Source organism: Aythya marila, assembly GCF_965140915.1.
Source record: "Aythya marila genome assembly, chromosome: 5".
Lineage (NCBI taxonomy): Eukaryota > Metazoa > Chordata > Aves > Anseriformes > Anatidae > Aythya > Aythya marila.
Genome location: NC_139046.1, coordinates 10,081,414 through 10,102,702, shown reverse-complemented (window position 1 = coordinate 10,102,702; position 21,289 = coordinate 10,081,414). Strand labels below are relative to the sequence as shown.

At 35.9% G+C, this 21,289-nt stretch overlaps 1 protein-coding gene across 1 annotated transcript in view; it reads left to right on the top strand.

The window, feature by feature from the left end:
* The window catches only part of TDRD9 (tudor domain containing 9), a gene marked incomplete at both ends in the record, with an annotated part of 63,824 nt that overhangs the window by 20,288 nt on the left and 22,247 nt on the right, over window positions 1-21,289 (top strand). Inside the window, 16 exons of the mRNA XM_082762780.1 lie at window positions 1,068-1,165; window positions 1,546-1,767; window positions 3,293-3,415; window positions 4,464-4,544; window positions 8,636-8,800; window positions 12,315-12,418; window positions 13,946-14,004; window positions 15,675-15,729; window positions 15,862-15,946; window positions 16,617-16,674; window positions 17,319-17,423; window positions 18,873-18,970; window positions 19,437-19,568; window positions 20,265-20,427; window positions 20,511-20,574; window positions 21,046-21,109. Coding sequence (XP_082618906.1) covers window positions 1,068-1,165; window positions 1,546-1,767; window positions 3,293-3,415; window positions 4,464-4,544; window positions 8,636-8,800; window positions 12,315-12,418; window positions 13,946-14,004; window positions 15,675-15,729; window positions 15,862-15,946; window positions 16,617-16,674; window positions 17,319-17,423; window positions 18,873-18,970; window positions 19,437-19,568; window positions 20,265-20,427; window positions 20,511-20,574; window positions 21,046-21,109 — 1,676 coding nt within the window. The remainder of the gene's footprint in view (window positions 1-1,067; window positions 1,166-1,545; window positions 1,768-3,292; window positions 3,416-4,463; window positions 4,545-8,635; window positions 8,801-12,314; window positions 12,419-13,945; window positions 14,005-15,674; window positions 15,730-15,861; window positions 15,947-16,616; window positions 16,675-17,318; window positions 17,424-18,872; window positions 18,971-19,436; window positions 19,569-20,264; window positions 20,428-20,510; window positions 20,575-21,045; window positions 21,110-21,289) is intronic.

The window sequence follows — 21,289 nt, the reverse complement described above, 5'->3', positions numbered from 1 at the left end:
TTTTAACATGGGAATAATTCATTTTGGATTCTTTGACATTCAACAACAATTAGGGAGGTTGGAGCACATTCAGGTTCACTACAGAGACAAAAAATTATTCTGCTGGCTTCCGCTTCACTGCTGTGCAAGATTATTACTAAGCCTTCCTAAGAAAGGAAGCTCTAACTGAGCAGTCAAGTATTTAGGCTGTGGCCTTTATTTAATGATACCTATTTTCTTTGTAAAAAGAATACTGCATTTCATTCCCGCTACTCTGAGTATTACGTTAAAAAAAAATGACTCAACATAAAGTGAAGTCTTAAACTCTTATTATTTGAATGCAAATAGGTAAATAAAATTCATTATTGCACCTGGTGAAGGCCATTTGAAATACATTATTTTTCTACCCAAATTGTTTAACTGTAACTTGCAAAAATTACTTGCCAGTTTTGCACTGGTTTTCCCTTTCTACACTTCCCTTGTCACCTGATCAGTTGCTGTTTTATTTGTCACAGTCAGACTGACAGCAGACTTCTGAGCAGGAAATCTTGGTACTACTGTAGAATCTTGTCCTGCATTAACTGTGACTAACTACATTTTGTGTTCTCTTGGCAGTGGTGTCACATTGAAAGGTTATAGAGATTCTTAAAAAAGATTGTTTAATTAAGAAGTAGAAAAATAGTGGTGACACATAAGGATGGGTACACAAATAGGCATGTTTTCTTCAGTATCATTAAAAAAAGTTCTCAGGAACACGTGGACTTCGTACTTGTAATGCAAACTGTGCAAAAATGCTGGGTTTTGAGTTAAGAGGAAAGCAGAGAGAATTACAGAACTGTGTATGTCCTTGACACTGATCATGGTTTATACACAGTTCTTCTAGAACAGCCGCCAGTAAAACAGCAGTTGCTTTAACACAGAAAATCTCTCCGTTCTGTTCATAGTAAAAATTATTATTTCTATTAATACCCGTATGTATGTGACTTAAACTTTGTAAAAGTTAGGTTTTCAAATAGTGTTTGTATTCCTCTGCTCATCTTTCTATTTCTGTATTGTGAAAATTTATTCTTGGTTATTTTTCTGACTAGATACTGCCCTACCTAAGTGTGAGCCAAGAGTTGGGAGTTCTGTGCCAATATCTGACTATAAATATGCTGATATGCCTATAGCCAGACACAAGGAAGAGGTAATCTCATTGCACTTTCTCTTTGTGGAATAAAGCTGAAAATCGTGTGATTGTTGTTTTGATTGGTGATTGGTTTCTTTTTTACATTTCTTTGTGGGGGGGGATGCTTTTTTCATTGCACAAACCATTGCACAAAAACCCTTTCAGGAAGAAACATTACTATTACACTGTTTTTATAGATGTATATGTAAAGTATAGAAATGTGAGCATGTGCACATGTTCTTTTCTGTGATCTGCTAATGCCTAAGAGATGATAGAAAGAAGGCATAATATTTTAGAGACTTGTTACTCCACTGAAAGCTATTGATAATTTGATTCTGTTGGCAATCTGTTCTAAGTGTTTTCAAAGACTTAAGAATTTTCTTGAAAAATTGTTTCAGATAGTGTCTCTGATAGAAAGCAATTCAGTTGTGATTATACAAGGAGCAACTGGCAGTGGTAAGAGCACACAGCTTCCACAATATGTTTTGGATTATTGCACTCAGCGATCTATCTACTGCAATATTGCTGTTACCCAGCCTCGGAAAATTGGTGCCAGCAGCATCGCCAGGTGGATTAGCAAGGAACGATCATGGACACTGGGTGGATTTGTAGGCTACCAGGTATAACATTTCAAATTGTATTTAAAAAAAAAAAAAAGGAAAAAATGAGCACCTTATCTGCTTTCTTGGTTACCTTTAATTATATGTAGCACACTGAAGAAATGTTCTGGAATGTGCTTTTAAAATGGAATTGCAGGGTTTTAGCTGTCTACTGTTAAACATTGATAAATAAGTGTTTAAGCTTTTAAAGTTAAACAAATGGAGATGTTAGTTAGACTCCAGAAAAAGAATTTCATTGTCTGTGTTCTGGTAATTGGATGCATCTGTATCATTAATCACTGGAATTGTTGCAGGAAAATTACATTCTGTCATTTTTTTCCCCTTTACAATCCTGAATTAACACACTTGATTTGCTTGACTTTATTATGTTTACTGTCAGCTATGACAAAACTTGCATGCATTATTTCACGAATGTCCTGTCATAGTTTCTTATTTCAGAAACCTGAAACAGTTTTTCAATTAAATCTACCTCCACCTTTCCCTTTGCCAAACTCAGCTGTTCTATCCCTCCATTTATAAACGTACTGTCAAATTTTGACACAAATACTGGTGCTTTAATGGTCAATAACTGCAATAAAATGCTGTGGTCATTGTTTCTGATGGTACTTCGACAATAGCTGCCTCCAGACTTAGCTTCCCTGGGTACTAAGGCTGGTGGGTTTGCACTGGTATTGGCCGTGGGGAGGATGTTTATGGTGAGTTGTCTGTTTCTGAGAATCCTTTGCTGGGATACTTATCTTGATGGTTTCTTCTTTCTCACTTGTTTGTTCTTCCTTTTTTTCATCCTTTTTCCATCCACTTAGGGTCATGCTTGCTAAAATGCTATGACCACTTCATTTTTGCATTGGTTCACAGCTCCAGGTTACAACAGAATTTACTATGTATGGTGCCATTTACCTGTGTTAGAGACTCTTTGTTCTGTTACCCATAAAAAACAAAAACAAAACAAACAACAAAAACAAAAACCAACTGACCAAAAAAAAACACAACATGTTTTGTACAGCTTGCGGTCTTTTTTTTTTAACTGGACTAACTGACCATTACGTAGTTGTTTCTATCATGAGGTCTGCAGTGCCAAGACTGGGCTCATCTGCTCTTGTCCTATGCCAGCTTTCTTCTGTGCCACATCCCATGTCTCTGCTTCTCAGGGCTTCTGCTAGTGTACCAGGCCTGTACTTCTCTACACAGCAGTTGAGGATATTAGTAGAAAGTTTCATGTATGCACCTTTAAAAGCCTGTAAAGAATTATTTTCAGGCTAGAGCCCATAGCTAGACCAACTGAAATTTTTATCCTTTATTTTATAAGCATCTGAGACTTTTTGATTTTTCCTAGAGAAAAGTGCTTTCTGAGGTAACTTGTTCTGGGTGTTGTTAAAACCTCTAAACAAGTGTGTTTCTAAGCTTAAGTGAATAATTCTGATGACTTTGCACCATATTTCTGTTTGGAGTTCTTTGAGATCCATATTCAGGAAATAGATTGAACATCTGTTCACTTCTATATTATTTGTTTCTCAATGTGTGTTAGGTAGCTTTAGAGAAGGTTGCCACAAAGGAGACGCGGTTGCTCTACATGACAGCTGGGATACTTCTTCAGAAAGCAGTTTATGCCAAAAGCCTAACTGAGTTCACGCACATTTTCATTGATGAGGTAAGTTGGTGAAAAAAATTTAATCTCTATATTAAGAGAATTCTTACCTTTTGTCTTTCTTATTGTGCTAAAGAAAGAAAAACACAGGTATGTACCTTTACAAATGAGTAAAGATTGTTTGTATACGTTGTCTAAACCAATGGTTCTTGAAATAGTGTTTTCTTGGTGTTCTTTGAACAGTGAAGCTTAGAACTGAGGGCTTGGGGAGGATTTTGGTGAGTGTCTAGAGATGAGTATGAGCACCTTGAGATGGCTTCTGAAATCTACTGCTTGGATTTCAAGAATGTGTTCAACTAGGCGTATGAGGAAGGGTCCACTTCTTTCTCTTGGATGTCACTGCCTTTAGAAAGAGCCTTTATCCTTCAAGGATGATCTGAAAAACAGGAATGAATGTAGACCTTTAGAAGGTTGAGCTCTGGAGGAAAAAGAAAAAAAAAAGCTGTTAATTGTATATAAACCGTAACGATTCAAGAAAGGGATTTGTTCGTCATTGATAATGTTGAGTGGAAGTCTTTATTGAACTGTGCAAGAAGCAGCCAAAAAAGTCAGATGCTAGGATGTATGAAAAATTGGACAGAAAATGTTTTAGAGAGTAGTTGGGTATTTTGATCATGCCTAGCAGCTATATGGAACAAGAGGAATCTATTTGATCTGCCCAGCTGATAGACAAGCAGATATATTCCCTGCCTGGATCATTTGTGATCCTCCCGGTACAATTTAGTTACCCATCCTTGGTGTCACTTTAGCTGTTACTGTCAAATCTAGAGCCCATCACTGGTTTTCTAGTCATTATGCTAGAAGTTATATGATCTAACAGCGTCATATGAATTTTTAAAAAGGATGTTGCAGTCGTCTGAACTGCTGTGTTGAGATTTAAAACGTGATTAAATGCGTTAATCTTAAAAGATGCATTTTCTGCCATGAAAATGTATTGTTCCAAGTTACAAAAGTGCATGAAACAAAAATAAGCAGCAAAGGAAGAGATTACCAGAAAGAAGAGCACGACCTAATGAAAACCTGTAAAAAGTGAAATGGTGGATTCTTCCAGGTGCACGAGCGTACAGAAGAAATGGATTTCTTGCTCTTGGTAGTCCGTAAACTGTTGCGTACAAATTCACAGTCTGTAAAGGTAAGTTCAAAGCATGTTCTGGTAGTTTCCTTCAAGAATAAATTGTTACATGTTTTTGATTTACAAAGGGTAAGATTTTTAAAGAACTTGCTTTAATATTTGTTGTTATTTTTAACTAAAATATTTAGTTTGCTAGTCTTCATAAGCAAGTAAGCTGAAGGGCATTTTTTTCCTGGCTAGTATAATGTGTTCTGAGAGACTGTTTTTTTTCTCTCATGTTAAAATGCATTAGCTTCCAAAGTCTGCTTAAGGCTAGAAAAATGCAAGATGTCTTTTTAACTAGAGTTATGTATTGGATATTGAGGGCAGTGCTTATTCTTGGTTAAATATGGTAACATTAACTCTGAACTTATGGCATTGTTAAGGTTGTTTGCAAATAGTAAAAAATAGAAATGTATTGCTGTTTCTAGGCAGAACTGGTAGTATAACATGGCTGAGATATTTGCTTGTCTGCTAGGAAACTTTCTTCTTACTAAAACACTTTGCAGAGATTTATCATGATGTGTTCAGTCTTTGTGGTCTCAAAGGGACAGACTTGTGAACTGTAAGAAATTTAAATACAGGGGGTGGTAGAGTTAGGCTAACTCAGAGCATCTCTGTGCCCCTGTTTGGGACGGCAGGATTTTTATAAGACTGTACGTGTCCCTTAAGTGTTTCAGTCAGCTGTTGCCTTAATGCAAACTGTTCTGTTCAAAACACAGACAACCTGAATCTATGCTGTCTTTTTTGTTGCTAAAGTAAGGGAATCGGGGTTCTTCTGCACAATCAACTGCATTGATTCCAACTCATAACTTAGTCTTTAAGTCTCCCAAGTGTGCTGTCACTCAGAATGCCCTTCCTGTTGGCATAGGACATGTCTGTGTACTTACGTTTTATTTCTTACCTTTTTGTTGCCAATAAGAAAACTCCCTTTTTGTCTTTGATTTCAGAGACATTAGCATAAACCTATTCAGCATTACTTAGAACTTGGCTTAGAACTTTGCCAAGAATGGCAAATAATTTGATTGTACTCAGCTTCTGAAGTTTGCCATCGATGCTGATTTTCTGGTTAGTGTCAACATCAGGAATCTCTTCAAGTCCTGTCATCTTTTCAGTTTGAAAACATTTGTCTCTAAAAGGTTTCTGAATGATTTTTTTTTTCTTGGTCTCCATAATTCTGGTTAAATTCCTCAAAATTTTTATTGGAAGAGTTTCTCTTTTGCATCCTGTTTTGTAGTTGACACTTCATCTAAATGTTCTTCATATTGTATAAATCTGAGACGACCTTATATTTATGAGTGCCTTCCTTTCACCCCTGTAGAGTTTTTTTTTTATGGCAGGGAGATGGCAATTCTGGCACTTAATTGCTGCATTTTAGCAGAGCAGAATGGGTCATTCATTTTTGAAACTATGTACTAAGCACAATGTCTCCTACCTCATTCCCTTTTGAAAAACTAAAGGAGACTTTGATCATGTGGCAGATTCATTTAGAAAATGCAGGATTTTCTGGCTCTCTGGACAGGCCTGGATTTGTGAAACAAAGGGGTGCAAGGAGGCCTGTTAAAAGGGGAAAAAAAATTTTACAGTTGACAATCATACAAAAATACATACAAAGAACATGTCTCTTAATTTGGGCATTGCAGGCTTCAGATGTAGCAGATAATTAAGTATTATATCAGCTAACAGGATGGTGAGAGTATGGAGTACAAGATCTGCCTGTTGTTATACCTACCAGCTACGCTGAATTTTCTGGCAGGCTTTTGCTGCTAGATCCATAGGGCAGACAATTGATGGGCTCTTCTAAGGATGGTATTTTAAAGAGTGGGGTCATTGAAAGAAAACCGAAGAGTTCTGGATTGGCTCTATTGGGTCAAACCCAAGAGGGCAATTTCCATAAGCAGTTGTTTGACGCAGTGAAAACTCAGTAACCAAAGTTACTAAGCAGGTATTTGTTATTACGGTCCTGGGTGTGGGGGGGATCGCTCTGCCTAACACACACGCACCGAGGGTTACTGCCAAGGTGCTTATATTAATGGAATATATACGTATTCATTTCATCCCCCCCATAAGTCTATTGCATATTCATTAAGTAACCAAAGAATTATTAACAGAGGTTCCTGCCCCTATTCAAATGTGCACTGGAGTCCTCGGGTGGTCAGCCAGTGTACTCTGGTGGTATTTTGATGAAGGCCAGAAGTCCTCCTTGCTGATAAACTTCTGAACCTGCCTTTCTTTCACAGACTCAGCAGTCCAAGCCAGTTCTTGCTGGTTCTATTATCTGTGTCTATGAAGTCTTTTCTTCCCTTATCTTTTAGGGTCGTCCCGTCCTTGTACTCCCTGCCTCGGTCCTGTCCTTGTGGTTGATACACAGCATACTCCCTGCGTTAGCTAAAAGCTGCAAAATCAACATGCTTTGTTCACTGCCTCAATTAGGGATAGTGGAAACAGGATAAAGATAGTGCTGTTTTCATAGAACAATCTCCCTGGTTGTAGAAAATGTCCATTCAGGGACATCTTAAGTTGTTCTCATAGTGAATATTTTTGGTATCAGATGATGGGGCTTTAGACATAGCCATGTTGCACAGGTGTTTCTGGACTCCTTGATGAAGAAAAGAACTGCCTGCACTGATGGCAGTTCTCAGCACACCTCCAGTGTGTTCTAAACTGTTGACATTATCTGTTTCTTGCTGAACTTCTGCATTGGAAGTGGATTGAACTTTTGTTTTAGTAATAGGATCCTTCCAGCACGCTGTTGAGAACTAGTCATTTTCGTTTCGGTTTGAAAGCACTCTTTGTAGATTAGTATGAATGCAAATTACAAAGATGTTGTAGAAGTAGTAGTAATTGAATATTGCTTGCTTGTAACTGTGGTTAGAATAATTTAGATTGAATTTTGTTTCAGTAGCCTTCAGACAAGGTTATAATGAGCCTGTTTTCCTAGCAGAGGTGAGCCCCTATCCACTGAGCCACGAGGTAGTTCATGCTGTAGTGAGAGGGATTTCATAACGTGCACAGTTGGATCCTTTCAGATTTTTTTCCTTCTTTCAGGATCATGAAAGACATAGTGATTTAATCTTTTTTTCTGTGTTTCCTTGTGCCTTTAAGAGTGTGTGCTATGGAGATTAGTGAGCATTGTGGTAGGATACTCACTTCATTAGCTTACCTGCCTGTCAGGCAATTCCTCCTTCATAGGAGGAATGCTTTTTCATTGCATTTTTGTTTTGGGTGTTGTGTGTATTTCGTCTTATTTTTGAATTTATGGAAGGTGTTGTGAAAACAAGAAAGGGCTGAGAGTGTTCCGGTTCACAAGTAGTGCTATAAAAGTAGCTCGGAAGACGTGAGTGAAGAAACTGAAAATCACACAGGTTGTTACAACTTCTTCCTTTTTGTCCTTTGCCAAGTTGAATCGATCCAACTTACTCTAGCTGGTAGTGCTGAGCAGTGGGACCACGTTCCATGTAGAGGAGTTAGAGGGTAAATAACTATACCAATGCTTCACTTCGTTGTTCTCCTTTCCTTCATCCTTCACATATTATGAATTTCATAATAACTAAAAAAAAAAAAAAAAAGGCTTCACCAGGTAGTATATGTGACTTCTGCTTTTCTGTTTGCAAGAATATAGATTAAGAATCTTACTAGAGTCAGCAAACAGAAAGAAGCTTCATGTGATCCTTGAAAGTTTTAAGTTGCATAAATTAATTGAAACTTAGGTGAAACTTGACATATTTCAAAAATAATTATACTAAAATTTTTTTGAGGCTGGGGTATAATTGCAGGTATTAGACTCATAGGAGTAAGCCTATCTTTTGATAGAGGTAAAGGCACCACTGTCTATTTGGGGGTTGAACTTGAACCACAGGAAAAAATTTTCACGTTGTCTGCCCTGGACATCTAGCCTGAGCTGTTCCCTTAAAGGTGCTTACTTTTCTCCACATCCTACACTGGAATTTTATTTAACATTTAGCTTGGGTTGTCTTAAATGTACATAGGATACATGACTGTGGTAACCAAAATTAGATTTTAGAAGAAAGTAGAGATTGGTAGATTCCAGTGTGGCATGACATTTGGCGTTAAAATGAATGTTTTACATTTACTGTGCCATTTTTTTAAAGGTAATACTGATGTCTGCTTCCATCAACTGTGAAGAAATTGCTAATTACTTTGCACTTCCAGTTCATAATGGTCTGAATCCAGCCTATGTATTTAAGGTGGAAGGCAAACGTTACGATATTGAAGAATATTATCTCGATGATTTGAAGCACATTGTTCATTCCCAGGTATGGTAAATGTCATTCTATTTCATTGGACATAGTAAGAAAGAAATTTGAATAGTCAGTTGAAAGCCATGTAACAAAATTGCAAGCAACTGATTTTACATTACAATTCTAGATTTTAATTAGAATTTGATGATACAACAAGAGTCATGAGTAGCTTAGTTTTTCCTTAACATAATAGAAAAGGAATGAAAAGGGCTGGTGATCTTGACTAGTGCACTTTATTCATCTTTGAAGGAAACTACTGAACGATGTGTAAGTCTGCAGAAAGTAGCATTTGAGGGCTTTATAGATCTTACAGAACCAACAAACAAACAAAAAAACCACACCACAGTTTATGGAAAACTTAGAAGAAAATAATGGCTTATTCTGTACACGGGACAGCTATTGGTTATGCCTGAACACAGGCAAGCCAGATCAGGATGCTCTCAACTGTTTTAAGCTTTAATGCAGCCCAACAACAAAAAAAAAAACACAACCCCACACATATATAGCATTTGGCCTGTCAACATGTATACGTTAGTATGGCAGCCTGGATAGATAACACGGAGGACTTTATGTAATAACGTGTTTTTTTTGTAAAAGATTTTTTATTATAAATGACAACAAAAAGATAACCAAGAAATTCAGTAGGAAGTCTACTTAAGTTGAGTTGCATTTGTCAAAGCTGATGCATTTTCAGCTGGAGGTCAGCTGCCGTACCTTTCAGCTCAAAGATCATGAACAAAAGGAAACTGCTTTCAGTCCTTATGCCTTTTTATATATATGTTATTTTTTTCTGCATATACAAGCATTTAACTTTGATTTTTAAGTTTTCATTTATTTCTTAATGTTGTGTTCTTTCTGGCTATAGCCATTCTGTTTAGTAGGAGGAAAGGAATATGATTGTTCAAGGACTTATTTTATCCTAGGGCAACCTAGAAACACAGAAGAGCTCTTGAATGTTTTTAATATTTACAAAAAAAAAAAAAGAAATAGAATTGGAAAACACTGATGTTTGGTTTTGCATTTGTTCCTTATGGAGCTGTGTGTTGAGATTTTCTCGGAATAATAGATTTTAGAGAAATGCTTAAAAACATGGAAGGTCTAAGATGATTTATGTAATGTTCTGAAATAAAAACAAAATAAAGGCCAAGCCTGAGAGTTAATGCAATTAATAATGTGAGCACTGTCATATTAAATATGCTAAAATCAAAATCAGCTGTCTGAGGTGTACAGGCTTTAGGCTGTAGTTCTAAATATTTCTATTTTTGCCTATACAAAATTCACACAGAATACAGTATTGAATAGAAACAAATACTGTGTTTTTTAGGCAGATTTTGTTTTTCGAGGTTTCATCTTTGCTTTAAAATTCATAGCTATAAAATCAGGCATCATAAATCATAACTCCTTGCTTAAAGCTTCTCGACTTGAATCAGTTCAGTCATTTAATGGTCTAGTTTGCTGTGAGGTATGAACCTTTGTCCCTTCTCAAAAAATCCTCCTATCCAGTTACTCTAATTGGATGCTACTGTATTAACATAGAATTGTTTTATTCTGCAGATCTGTTGGCTTCAATATTCGTTTCTCATTTTTGTAGGTGATAATATTTTAAAACTATGCTTGAAAAGAAATTTTTTTTTCCTTGAACATTTCTGCCTTGGGTAATTTGGGAATTCACTGATACCAATTGTGATCGGAAAGATAAATAGAAATACCAGTCATTTTTCTGTCTTCTCCATGCCTGTTTACTGTAAACACTTTGCTACAGCTTAATAGATGTTGCTGTTTCAAAGATAAAGCTTTCCTCTCAAATGGCTTCATTTGTAGAAAAGAGTAAAAAGAATAAAAAGAAGGGAGAAATGTTTTTCAGTACAGCACTGGCTTACTCTTGCCCAAATATTTGGTCATTTATAGGTGCTACTGTTTGAGTAAAAGTCTGTAGAAGTAAGTTTCTTTTCTCTTGGTGTTATGACCTTTCTAAGCAAGTACATTGATTTGGATATTTAAGTGGATCATTATTTTTGTCATACATCAACACAGGTTCTGATGGAAAAGTGCATGAGGGCCGTATCTATAGGCAAATTTACAGCTATTTGTGTCCTGTAAATGCTTACCTACTGTGGTAGCATAGCATTGTAGATACCAAATGCAAATAAATTGCAAATTTAATTCTGTAAGCAGATTTATAAAGTGTGTGTGTGAGGGGGATGTCTTGATCTTAGTCTTTGGTGTGAAATTCCATCTCTCTGCTTCTTACCTATGGCAAAAAAGAGAGCTCCATTTTTGGTTTGCAAATCTGAAAACTCCTTCACATCCCTGGGACTGAAGTCAGAGTCCAGATGAAAGGTAGTGAACTGCTGTCAAAAGCAATCCCGATGATGTTGTATTATTTCAGGCAGTTCTGACTGGGCTTTTGGACTTGCTGTTTCTCACGTTGTTACCTTTTATTAACAGTGATGTGACAGCCTTGTCATGTTAAAGAATACTAAAGGCACGATAGGTAACAAAAAGGAAAAGACAAATTTGACAATTTTTAAAGCATGGATAATCTAAAAACAAAATGTTTGAGCAGCCCAGAAAATATAGTTGCTTAGATTATTACATATATTGGGAGAAAAAAAATAGTATTCCTTAACAAAACTGCTGCTTGTATTTTCCCACGGACTAATCAAGCTTCAGGGGAAAAACATTACTATAGAGAGTGTAAAATGCAGTGAAGAAGCTCTGGGTTTGACAGTGGTACACCTGGTAAGTCTGCCTGGATGGGTCATTTCAGGGAGGAGTTGGAGAAGTGGAGAAACTCGTAGACTGCTTTTTTCATCCTCCAGTCCATCTTGTACAACAACAAAGATAACTTTCTCAAGGTTTTTAGAAAAGCAGTTTTTCTCCAAGTATCAAGGTGACCTAGGGTCAATGTGATGTAGTGTTACAAGCAGGCTGTTCTACTAGGAAAGGTGAAGACTGAAGTTGCAGAAGCAAAAGCTGATCCTTTTGTGATTCTATTGTGAGCCACTTCAAGAAGGGATAGGTTCACATGGGCCTGCATATCTAGCTTGTCCAGGTCCCTTTGGATGTCATCCCTTCCTTCTGTTGGATCACCAGAGGTCTGTGGAGGTCTGTGATATACTTGCAGTCAAGTAGAAACCTGTGAGAAGGACTTATCCTTCCTTATACAAATTGCTCTTCTTGTCATCTCGTTCCTGTGCACTGGGACTAGTCACGCATGCTTGCTATGTCTGGATAGGAAGCAGGTACTACAAGAGTTAGGAGATGAAGTGTGGGCTAGTGCTCATCATAAGCAAGTAAATATCCGACGTAAATTTTCTAGCATTATTTTAGCATTAGAATGGTAGGACACTGGAAGGAAAATACATATTTAGAAGGCAATGAATGCTCAAGATTAAGTTTTTGCTTTGTACATTTTCTGTGCAGCATCAGTTTTAATTGAAAAGCGCCTGATGAATCACTTCAGATGTAAGTAAGACTCTTTCAGACTGTTTTGCTGTGTTAACCTTATGCTTCCTTCTCCGCACAGCTTCCTCTTCAACGAGCTGAGAAGCCAGTGATAGTAAAGGAAATGTATGAGGTAGCGGTGTCTTTGATTCAGTCATTTGATGAGTTGGAGATGAAGTGCAATGGGTAAGATACTGTTCAAGATCTGTTACCAGCAGTCCTTAGGGGACATGAGACACGAATTAGGGAACAGGACTTAAAGCAGCCTGTGTAGTGTAGTTCTTAGTAGTTCCTCACTTTCCTATGCATCCCTGCTTTTATTTTATGTATTGGTGTGATTTCTGCTCTGGCTGGTTATATTAAGACTCCATGTCTTACTGAATGTCCTGTGTTCTTGAAATACACTTCTGGCTACTGGCTATTCAAGCCAGCCATTTCATGCAGAAACTGCATGTTTTGCTGTTGATCAGAGCTTAATCTTACAGTAGTTGTGGTTTTATTCTTCATGTAAATATTTTGTATTGTGAAATAATACATACGTTAAGCCATGAAAGAAGAATATAAACAAGACATTAATTTTCACTGTTTGTTTATGTAGTGCTTTCTTTTATTGTCTTTTGAAATAAGTATTTTTTGTGTGTGTTGCTCTACATCTTGTAAATTGATGTTTGGTTTCTACAAAATACAGTAAAGTAGCTTCTGCAACTTCAGCCTAATGCACGGTGGATGTTTGTTGGGGTAGGGTTTGGTCCCAAGTATTTTAGCTGTTGGTAAATGTATGCTGAAGAAATGATTTTGTTTTGGAAGCTTAATTTTTTCAAATCTTACTTAAGTTTTGGAAATTTTAAGAAATCCTTGCATAAGGTGACCTAAGCAGTTACCAAAATAAAAGTGTTGCTGGAGTTATATAAATGGGATAAATTTGGCAGCAACTTACGCACATGTGCACACACAGTAACTTCAGTGTAAATATATATATGTTAATATAGCTTATATAGCTAGAATGAAATACTATTTACAATATATTTATAAATGTCTTCTAAGCTTTTTTGACAGTTCCTTTTTATCTTTTCAATCAAGCTGTTTTACTGTAGTTCAGAATAGCCAAATATGAACTACAGTTTACTAATAAGCTACCTTTTACAAGCAAGCACGAAGACATCAGCATTTCAGCGGGAATGATTACTACTAAAAAATAAAAACTCTGAATTATGTTAAGGTGATTTCAGCCTCTTGGCTCATAACCGATAAGTGTAGAGGATGATATTTTTGATTAATGTTGTGATCTTGATAGTTTTTGATAATGGTTAGTTTTCTTCCATGGTAGACCTTAGTTAAAGGAATCTAGTGATTATTTTAAAATGCAAGACCATTAACGTATACTTGAGAAATTACTGAATCAGTTTGTATGGAATATAAGCTAGTACTGTACTGCCTTTTCATTTTAAAATCTTGAGTAAGCTATTTGATTAATTTAATTGGTAAATAAGAATGCTTCTGGTTTGAAGACAAAACTAAACCTAATGATCTAGTTCCAATTTTTATATGTTTTATCAGAAAACATAATTTTAAATGTTTTAAATTCCATTCATGAGGAAGTTTGAATGATATATATTACAGAAGATAGTTGTTCTTGTTCTTCCAAGATAAAATATATTGGTGGTAATAAAGTAGCTTGAGGTTGTAAAAACTGATGAATTGATGTTCATTTAGGGAGAACAAAACCTCGAGTCTTCCATCAGAGCGTGGAAGTGTGCTAGTGTTTTTACCAGGTGAGTATACATGTAGGTCTTAACTTCCTTATTCCTTTCTTGTCATTTAACATGCTTTCTCCTGGCATTTCTTCCAGTTGTGTTAAATACATTTAACTACGGCTAGTTGATTCCAAGTATTGTTTTCCCTCAACTAGCAAGCTTGCATATCCATGAACACTTTGAAGACCCTTGGGCACATTCAAGGGGAGAAGCACCTTGGAGCTGGGAGGTGCAGCTCTTTCCTTGGGCACGGTGATGTCTGGCCTTACCAGGACTTTCTAACTCTATAAATCTTTCTGAATCTCCATGCTGTGCCAAGCTTAGGAGTAGGCATGCTAGCAGTAGTGCTAGAAAGACAGCACTTCCACTTCCTATCTTACCTGGTAATACAGGTAATACAAAGATACAAAGAGCTATGTTAACTGTAAAATTGTATTTTTAATAGATATTACATATATGTGTTTGTGTATTTATATATATGTGTATACACACACACACGTATTCCCAGTGGGCTGCATTAAGTTTGCACAACCAGTCTTTAATTCTGGCATTTTCATTGGAACACTTGACGTGGTGACTTTTTAATTGTTTCTTGAGCATATCCTTTGGTGTATGGCTCTTCAGGCTTGTTACAGGGGAAAAAAAATGGAAAAAGAGCTTAGGCTGCGCTGACTGATCACTGAGCTAGACTTTCAAGTAATATAATATGCTTCTGCAAGACTAGCTGGTAGGCTAAATAAAAGCAATAACCGTTTGTCATCCTCTTCAGGAGCTTGAACAGGATGGGGATGGCCTGATTTCTCTGTTCTTCACACACACCTGCTGATGGCAGGAATTTCATGGCTTAAAGCTTTAGCTTTCTTTCAAAGGATTGTGCTGCTACTGTCCTAAGTTTAATCTGTTCTGCTCATGTCAACCTCTTTGTCTGGTTTGTATTTTCTTTTTCAATTCTCAATGTACAGCTCTCCATACTGCATTAGTGTGTTTGCCAGATTTTGTTACTAATCAGCTTTTCATTCCAAAATCTGCTTTTCCTGTTGGCATTGCTTTTTTTTTTTTTTTTTTTTTTTTTTTGCTGGAGTCCCGTTGAGCTCTCATCGCTTCCAGAATTGGTCAGCAGATAATACCTACTGTGTCTAGAAGGCAATTAATAGCTAATGTTAATATTGTTTATAGCCTAGTAATCAGTCTAATTCTGCCAATCATGGATGAAGTCTCTTTTAATTATCTTTAAACAAATTGGATTCAAGCTTTGGTGTCTTACTCAAATATGTAATCAGGCAGAATGTCAAGTAGGAAGCATTAAACAGCAAGATAGTTGAGCGCTACTTAGTGGGATTGAGTAGATCTGGCAGGCTGAGTCCAAACAGCTCCACATCATGGTGTTGTCTTTTCTTTATATCTTTAATTACATGGCTCTGGTTCATTCATGATCAGATAGCATTATTTACAGTTTATTATTATACAGAAAAACATATCTTCTGTATGTTTTTGTCTACGATGCTAAAGGCTTAGAGCTTTGTTAATTAGTTGCTTGGACTACAGATTGATTATTGTGCTAGTCAAAGAACGGGCAGTGGAACTCCCAAAGAACAGATGGGAGTTAAGAATTAAAGTGGAAGTGAGAAGTGGTTTTAGAGTTATTAATGATCACTAAAAAGAAAAATCTTGATTACTTTTTCCCCTAGGTTTGAATGAAATAAGCTGCATGCATTCATGTCTCACAAATATATTTAACAAAAGGTAAGTTAAACCACATTTATTTATTTCAGATTGATTAAACTTGAACATGAATCCCTCATCTATGACTTAGCATAGAGGTATAATTAATTTTTATGTTCTTGAATCACTCAATATTTAATACGTTTTCTTTAGGTGGCAGGTGTACCCACTCCACTCACGTGTAACATTAGAGGAACAAAGCAATGTATTTTTGACTCCAGTTCCTGGCTACAGAAAAGTAAATATTGTTGAATCATTACTTCTATTAAGTGTGCAAATGCTTTTGCTATGAAGAATATTAATTGTGCCAATTAAATTTAACTGCATGAGGGTGAAGCAGGTTTTTTTTTTTTCTACTCAAGATGTAAGCTGCTGCTCTTACCAAGTTTTAACTAGTAAAAATAAAAATACTGCTTTAACCAGCATTTAGACCTCAAGAGATGTAGAAATAACAGGAAGTTACACTTAAATTACTGTGTGACACTGCTTCTATCCTGAAGGATAGTTTGTGCATGTCGATTCTTCTGCCTGCGTGACAGAGGCACTGCAGAGCAGAATACTCCTTCTGTATGGGGGGGGGTCTCCTGCTTTGTGCCCCCGCCTTTTTGCTTATTCACTTGGTTTCTTTATTGTTGCTAATACTGAGTTACTTTGTTGCGATGGAGGCATGAGGAAATACTTGCGTTCTTCATGTTTGTCGTATACTGTATTACTTAAATATACTTTTTTGCTATGAGGAAAATAAAATGAAGGCTTTCTTGTATTGCTTGTTCTTTCACATGCAGAGCAGAATTATTATGTTTACACCACAATTATATTTCATACTGGGTTGGATTTTTTTCATGTAGACATGTTTACTAGGTTTTTCTTTATTCATTCCTTGTTCCTTTTCTTGCTTCAAAACCCAGATTATTCTATCTACAAACATAGCTGAGAGCTCTGTAACAGTTCCTGATGTTAAGTATGGTAAGTCTTCTAAATTCTGAAACTGCGTGTGCATTGTATTTGTAATGTTTGCCTTACTTGTGCTTGCCTAACTCTTTCAACACGTCACCATTTCACTAAGCCTTTAAGTTGGAGTTCAATTTTGACAGCTATTGAGCTCTTTCTTTTACAAGAGGAAACAGTTTTAAACCTTGGATATATGGACAAATAGTAGAGCTGTTGAGCAGGGTGCAAATTTTCATCTTTTGCTGGAGGAAAAGAGACCCCTTATTTTAGATACAGTAACAAGCAGATTCATACCTTATGACACAAGTACCTGAAGCTTTTTATTCACATTCTGAATATATTTTCATTTTAAAATATTTGTGTCTGTTTAGGCAAACTCAAATGTAGAATATCTAAATGCAGAATGATTGCCTTTTGAAGATCACTATCTTTGACATTTATTATATTTAAGTTTAAATTTATTTGTAGTGCTCTCTAAATTTATTTGTTAGTGCTCTCAGTAGCCTGGTTCTAGTTGTTAGAAAACTAACAAAGAAAATAATGGATATGTCAATGATTGAAACGTTCCTTCTCTGATAACACAAAATCAACAGTATTCATTACACTGCTGTGAGGATGAATTATTTCTTAATATTAAGATTTTATTTTCTTAATTGCAGTGATAGATTTCTGCTTAATTAGAACTTTGGTTTGTGATGAGGAAACTAATTATCAAAGTTTGCGACTTTGCTGGGCATCTAAAACCAACTGTTATCAAAGAAAAGGTAAGATGGCAGGAAGGAATGGAAAGGAATTTTAGAAGTTAACCTTGATGAAGAATTCTGTTATTTTTTTTATTATTTAGTGTAAAGCATCAATGATCTTTGTCATGGGCTGTTTATACAAAAATTTTATTCCTTACCGTGTCGGGGTATTAAAATTGGTTTTAGAACTATGCCTGAGTGCTATATTTTGTTCAACTGTTTTTTACAGAGGTAAATTTTGTGTATTATTGTAAAAATCTAAAATTAATGAGCCATAAAACTTAGGAGGATTTGTTATTTAAGTTACTTTTTTAATCATGTGCCTTTTTTTCTTTAAAGGGAGAAAGCTACTGCTAGATATTGACTACTCATGATTTTCTGCAGGAAAAAATTCTTTCATGTCTATTTGTTGCTCAAGTTAGGGAAAGATCTACAGCAGTGTCTTCAGTGTATACCAGTGTTTGTAGCCCAAGGTTAAACAAGAACTGGTATTGCCTATTCTAATTAGTACTTGTTGATATCCAAGTCTTTAGTTTCAATGGTAAGGAGTAATAAATAAATGTGACATCTTTAGATATAAAAGTATCTTTATTTTTTTTAAACCTGTGAGGACTTCACAGTCACAGCATTATTGCTTTTTGGTTCTGGGTCAGTGTTGGTTATGACAGCTGACCAATACGTGACCAATACAATATGACAGCCAACTAGTAGCAGCAGCAGCATTTTGCATAGCAGGAGACTTAGATTTTTTTTATGCACATGACTTAAAAACGTGGCCTTACACTCTGGTGGCATATCCCACTGAGTAGAGTACTCTTTAGTTTGTTGAAGTGAATGTTGTATGGAATTGTGAAGACAGACCTTCAAATCAATGTGTTGTCTATATGTAGTGGATCATAAAAATATTTTGCTGTTTGTCATAATATGTAATTGTTGTTCTATAGAAGGTTTTTGATAGCTATAGAGTGAAGTAGGAAATCCAACTATGTTCACTGTGCATTTCTATAAACTCAAAGCCTCTTGACTCTGCATGTAGGATCTTCAGTTTGAGGGTATGCCAAAACTTGTGCTGACATATTTATCTGTATTAGACTTGGTAGGACTTGCCTTTTCTTGGTTTTGAGGAAGTGTCTTTTAAAGCAGGATGTCTCATCTGTTCAACTGAGATAAATGGATGAAAGAAAAATAACTACTCCAAATCAGCATCTGTGTGGAAGAGGTATTTGGGTGAAATGTACAATAAGTAACTTCTGTTAGAGCTGCTGTGAAAGCAAAATTACTCTATATGATGCATATGTAGGGAAGGAGAGAGAGTCTTTACTGGGCTCAGCTGTTGCAAGAGAGCAAAACACTGGTCTGCCTGCAGCATCAGCTGTTGCATACTGTTCAGCTGTCCAGAAATCTTGTAGACGTGTTTTGGACAATCAGACTTAGGCAGTTTTCAAATTATTGTTTTGCTCTTTTGTGAAGGTCGTGCTGGACGTGTTTCCAATGGGTATTGTTACAGGCTTGTATACAAGAACTTCTGGAGAGACTGTATTCCAGAGAAGTCAGTACCTGAGATACTGGTAAGAATTGGGGGAGATGGAAAGGACTTATTTTTCTTAGGTGTTTGGATGTAGCAGAGACTTTGCCTGAAGAGAGTGTAGTGGCTAGTAGTTGTACCACTAAATAGAATTGAATTTGACAAACAGTTGATAAAGACCATATGTTGTTTTGTTCATGGTGGATGCATTATAACAGTAAAGTTGATGTGACTCCAGAAATTAACATGCTATTCAAAATAAAAATATCCTTAGTTAAGCACAATTAATTTCAGGTTTTACTGAATTACACACTTACATGTATTTTATGATAAATTACTTTGATATAAAAAGTAATTATATATACTTTTGTATATAGATGTATATACACATATATATCTACTATATGTAAATTATTTATACTTTTTATATAAAAAGTAATTATATTATAAATTAACTTATAAACTATGCACCTTGGTAAAAAGTAACAATAGCATCATCTTCCCTTCAGTGTTCTCCATTGGGAGCTACGGTGTTAAAAATAAAAAGGCTTGATATGGGGGAACCAAAAGCCTTGTTGGCAACAGCTCTTTCTCCACCCAACTTCAGCGACATTGAACGTACCGTCCTTCATCTGAAAGAGGTAGGCATTCTTTTAATACTGTTAAAATCAAGGTAATCAAAACTTACCATATTCTTTGTTATTTAAAAGGCAGTAGTAACCTTAATTGGAACTTAATAACTGTGTCTAGAGAATGTTTTGTCATGTTTGGCTGCTACTTGGTTACCATCCTCTCTGGCATAATTTCTGCAGTTGCTTCATTTATAGAGGATTATAATTGAGGATTAAAAGCAGAATCTTGGAGACATTATACTGTTTGTGAACTAACATTTGCGATGAGAAAGAACAGCAAAAAAGTTACAGAACTTGAGCTCCATAGGTGAAATTGTTTATTAATCAGTAGCAAAATCACTCTTAGACCTTGTGATATATAGCAATCAGTTTGAACATCCCCCTTCCCACCTGCATTGAGAAATTGGTGATTTGTGCTTTTTGGTTATAAATTCGGTATGGAGAAGAATGGCAATTGCATTAAAGTTAATTCATTTCCAAAGTGCATAAGAAGTGATGGTTGTATACAGTAGTTTGTGTATATACTGGATGCGTAGCAAAAGTTGTGAAATACTAGATTTTTCAAATTGATCTAAGGATGCCAACTTAATTAGGTAAGGCTCTAATTGATGTTGCTTTGAGATTGGTTTGTAAGAAAGCAGAACAAAAAACAACCAGCCTTAAATTTACTTGACTAACCTTTACAAATAATTTTAATTTCTCTAGCTGGGAGCACTTACAACTTCTGTGCAAGCAGAAGAAAATCCACATGATGGTGAGCTGACTTACTTGGGAAGAGTATTGCTACATTTGCCAGTGGATCTGCATCTTGGGAAGTTGATAGTCCTTGGACATATCTTTGGGTGTTTAGAAGAATGCCTTATTATAGGTAACAGAAAGAAGAACATGTGAACAACTTCCTATAAAAACAAATAACTTCCAGGTTTTCATTTTGATTTGTTTTTGTTGTAGCTGCAGCACTCTCTTTGCGGAATATTTTTGCAGTGCCTTTCAAACAGTACATTGATGGATACAGGTATTACAATAATCCTTGATGGTTTATGTCTTCCTGGTTACCCTTGGGAGCAGAGGGCGAAGCTGACCACAAAATGTCATTTTTAGTGTCGTGAGTTTAACTGCACTTTTTGGTACTTCGACAGAAAAGAGATGCTTTTTCCAGAGCAGCTGAGGTATTGAAATATTGCTACATGAACCAACTGGTATCACAGAATTAACCAATTCTGTGTGGAAGACCTTCTTCTGCTTTGTCTTCCTGATGTGGACATGTGGCAGTGTTTATTATAAATAAATACCAAAAATAAAATCCTTGTTATTCTGCCCACACAGCTTATTAGCAAGTAAATGTGAATAAGAAAAAAATAACAATAATAAATGTATTGACCTTTGTTTATTAAAGTACTGGAAGATGCTAATAGTGTAGCTGTATAATAAATTCAACATTGCAATAAGAGTATGACTGATAAGTCTTTTTTGTTTTTGTTGCTAGGAGCAAACTGTTTTTTTCTGGCAACAGTAAGAGTGACTGTATTGCAATTGTGAATGCATTTAAGGTAAATCTTATTTCCTCTGTGATCTCACTTTATTGGGTTTCATTGGAAGGTGAGCAGCTTCGCCTTTATGATTGGTGGAGTGTTTTTGCTTTGAAGTTCTTAAAAACTTCACTTTGTACCTAACCTTCAAATTATTCAGATTATTAAATAGCTATCTTGCACCATATAACACTACTAGTA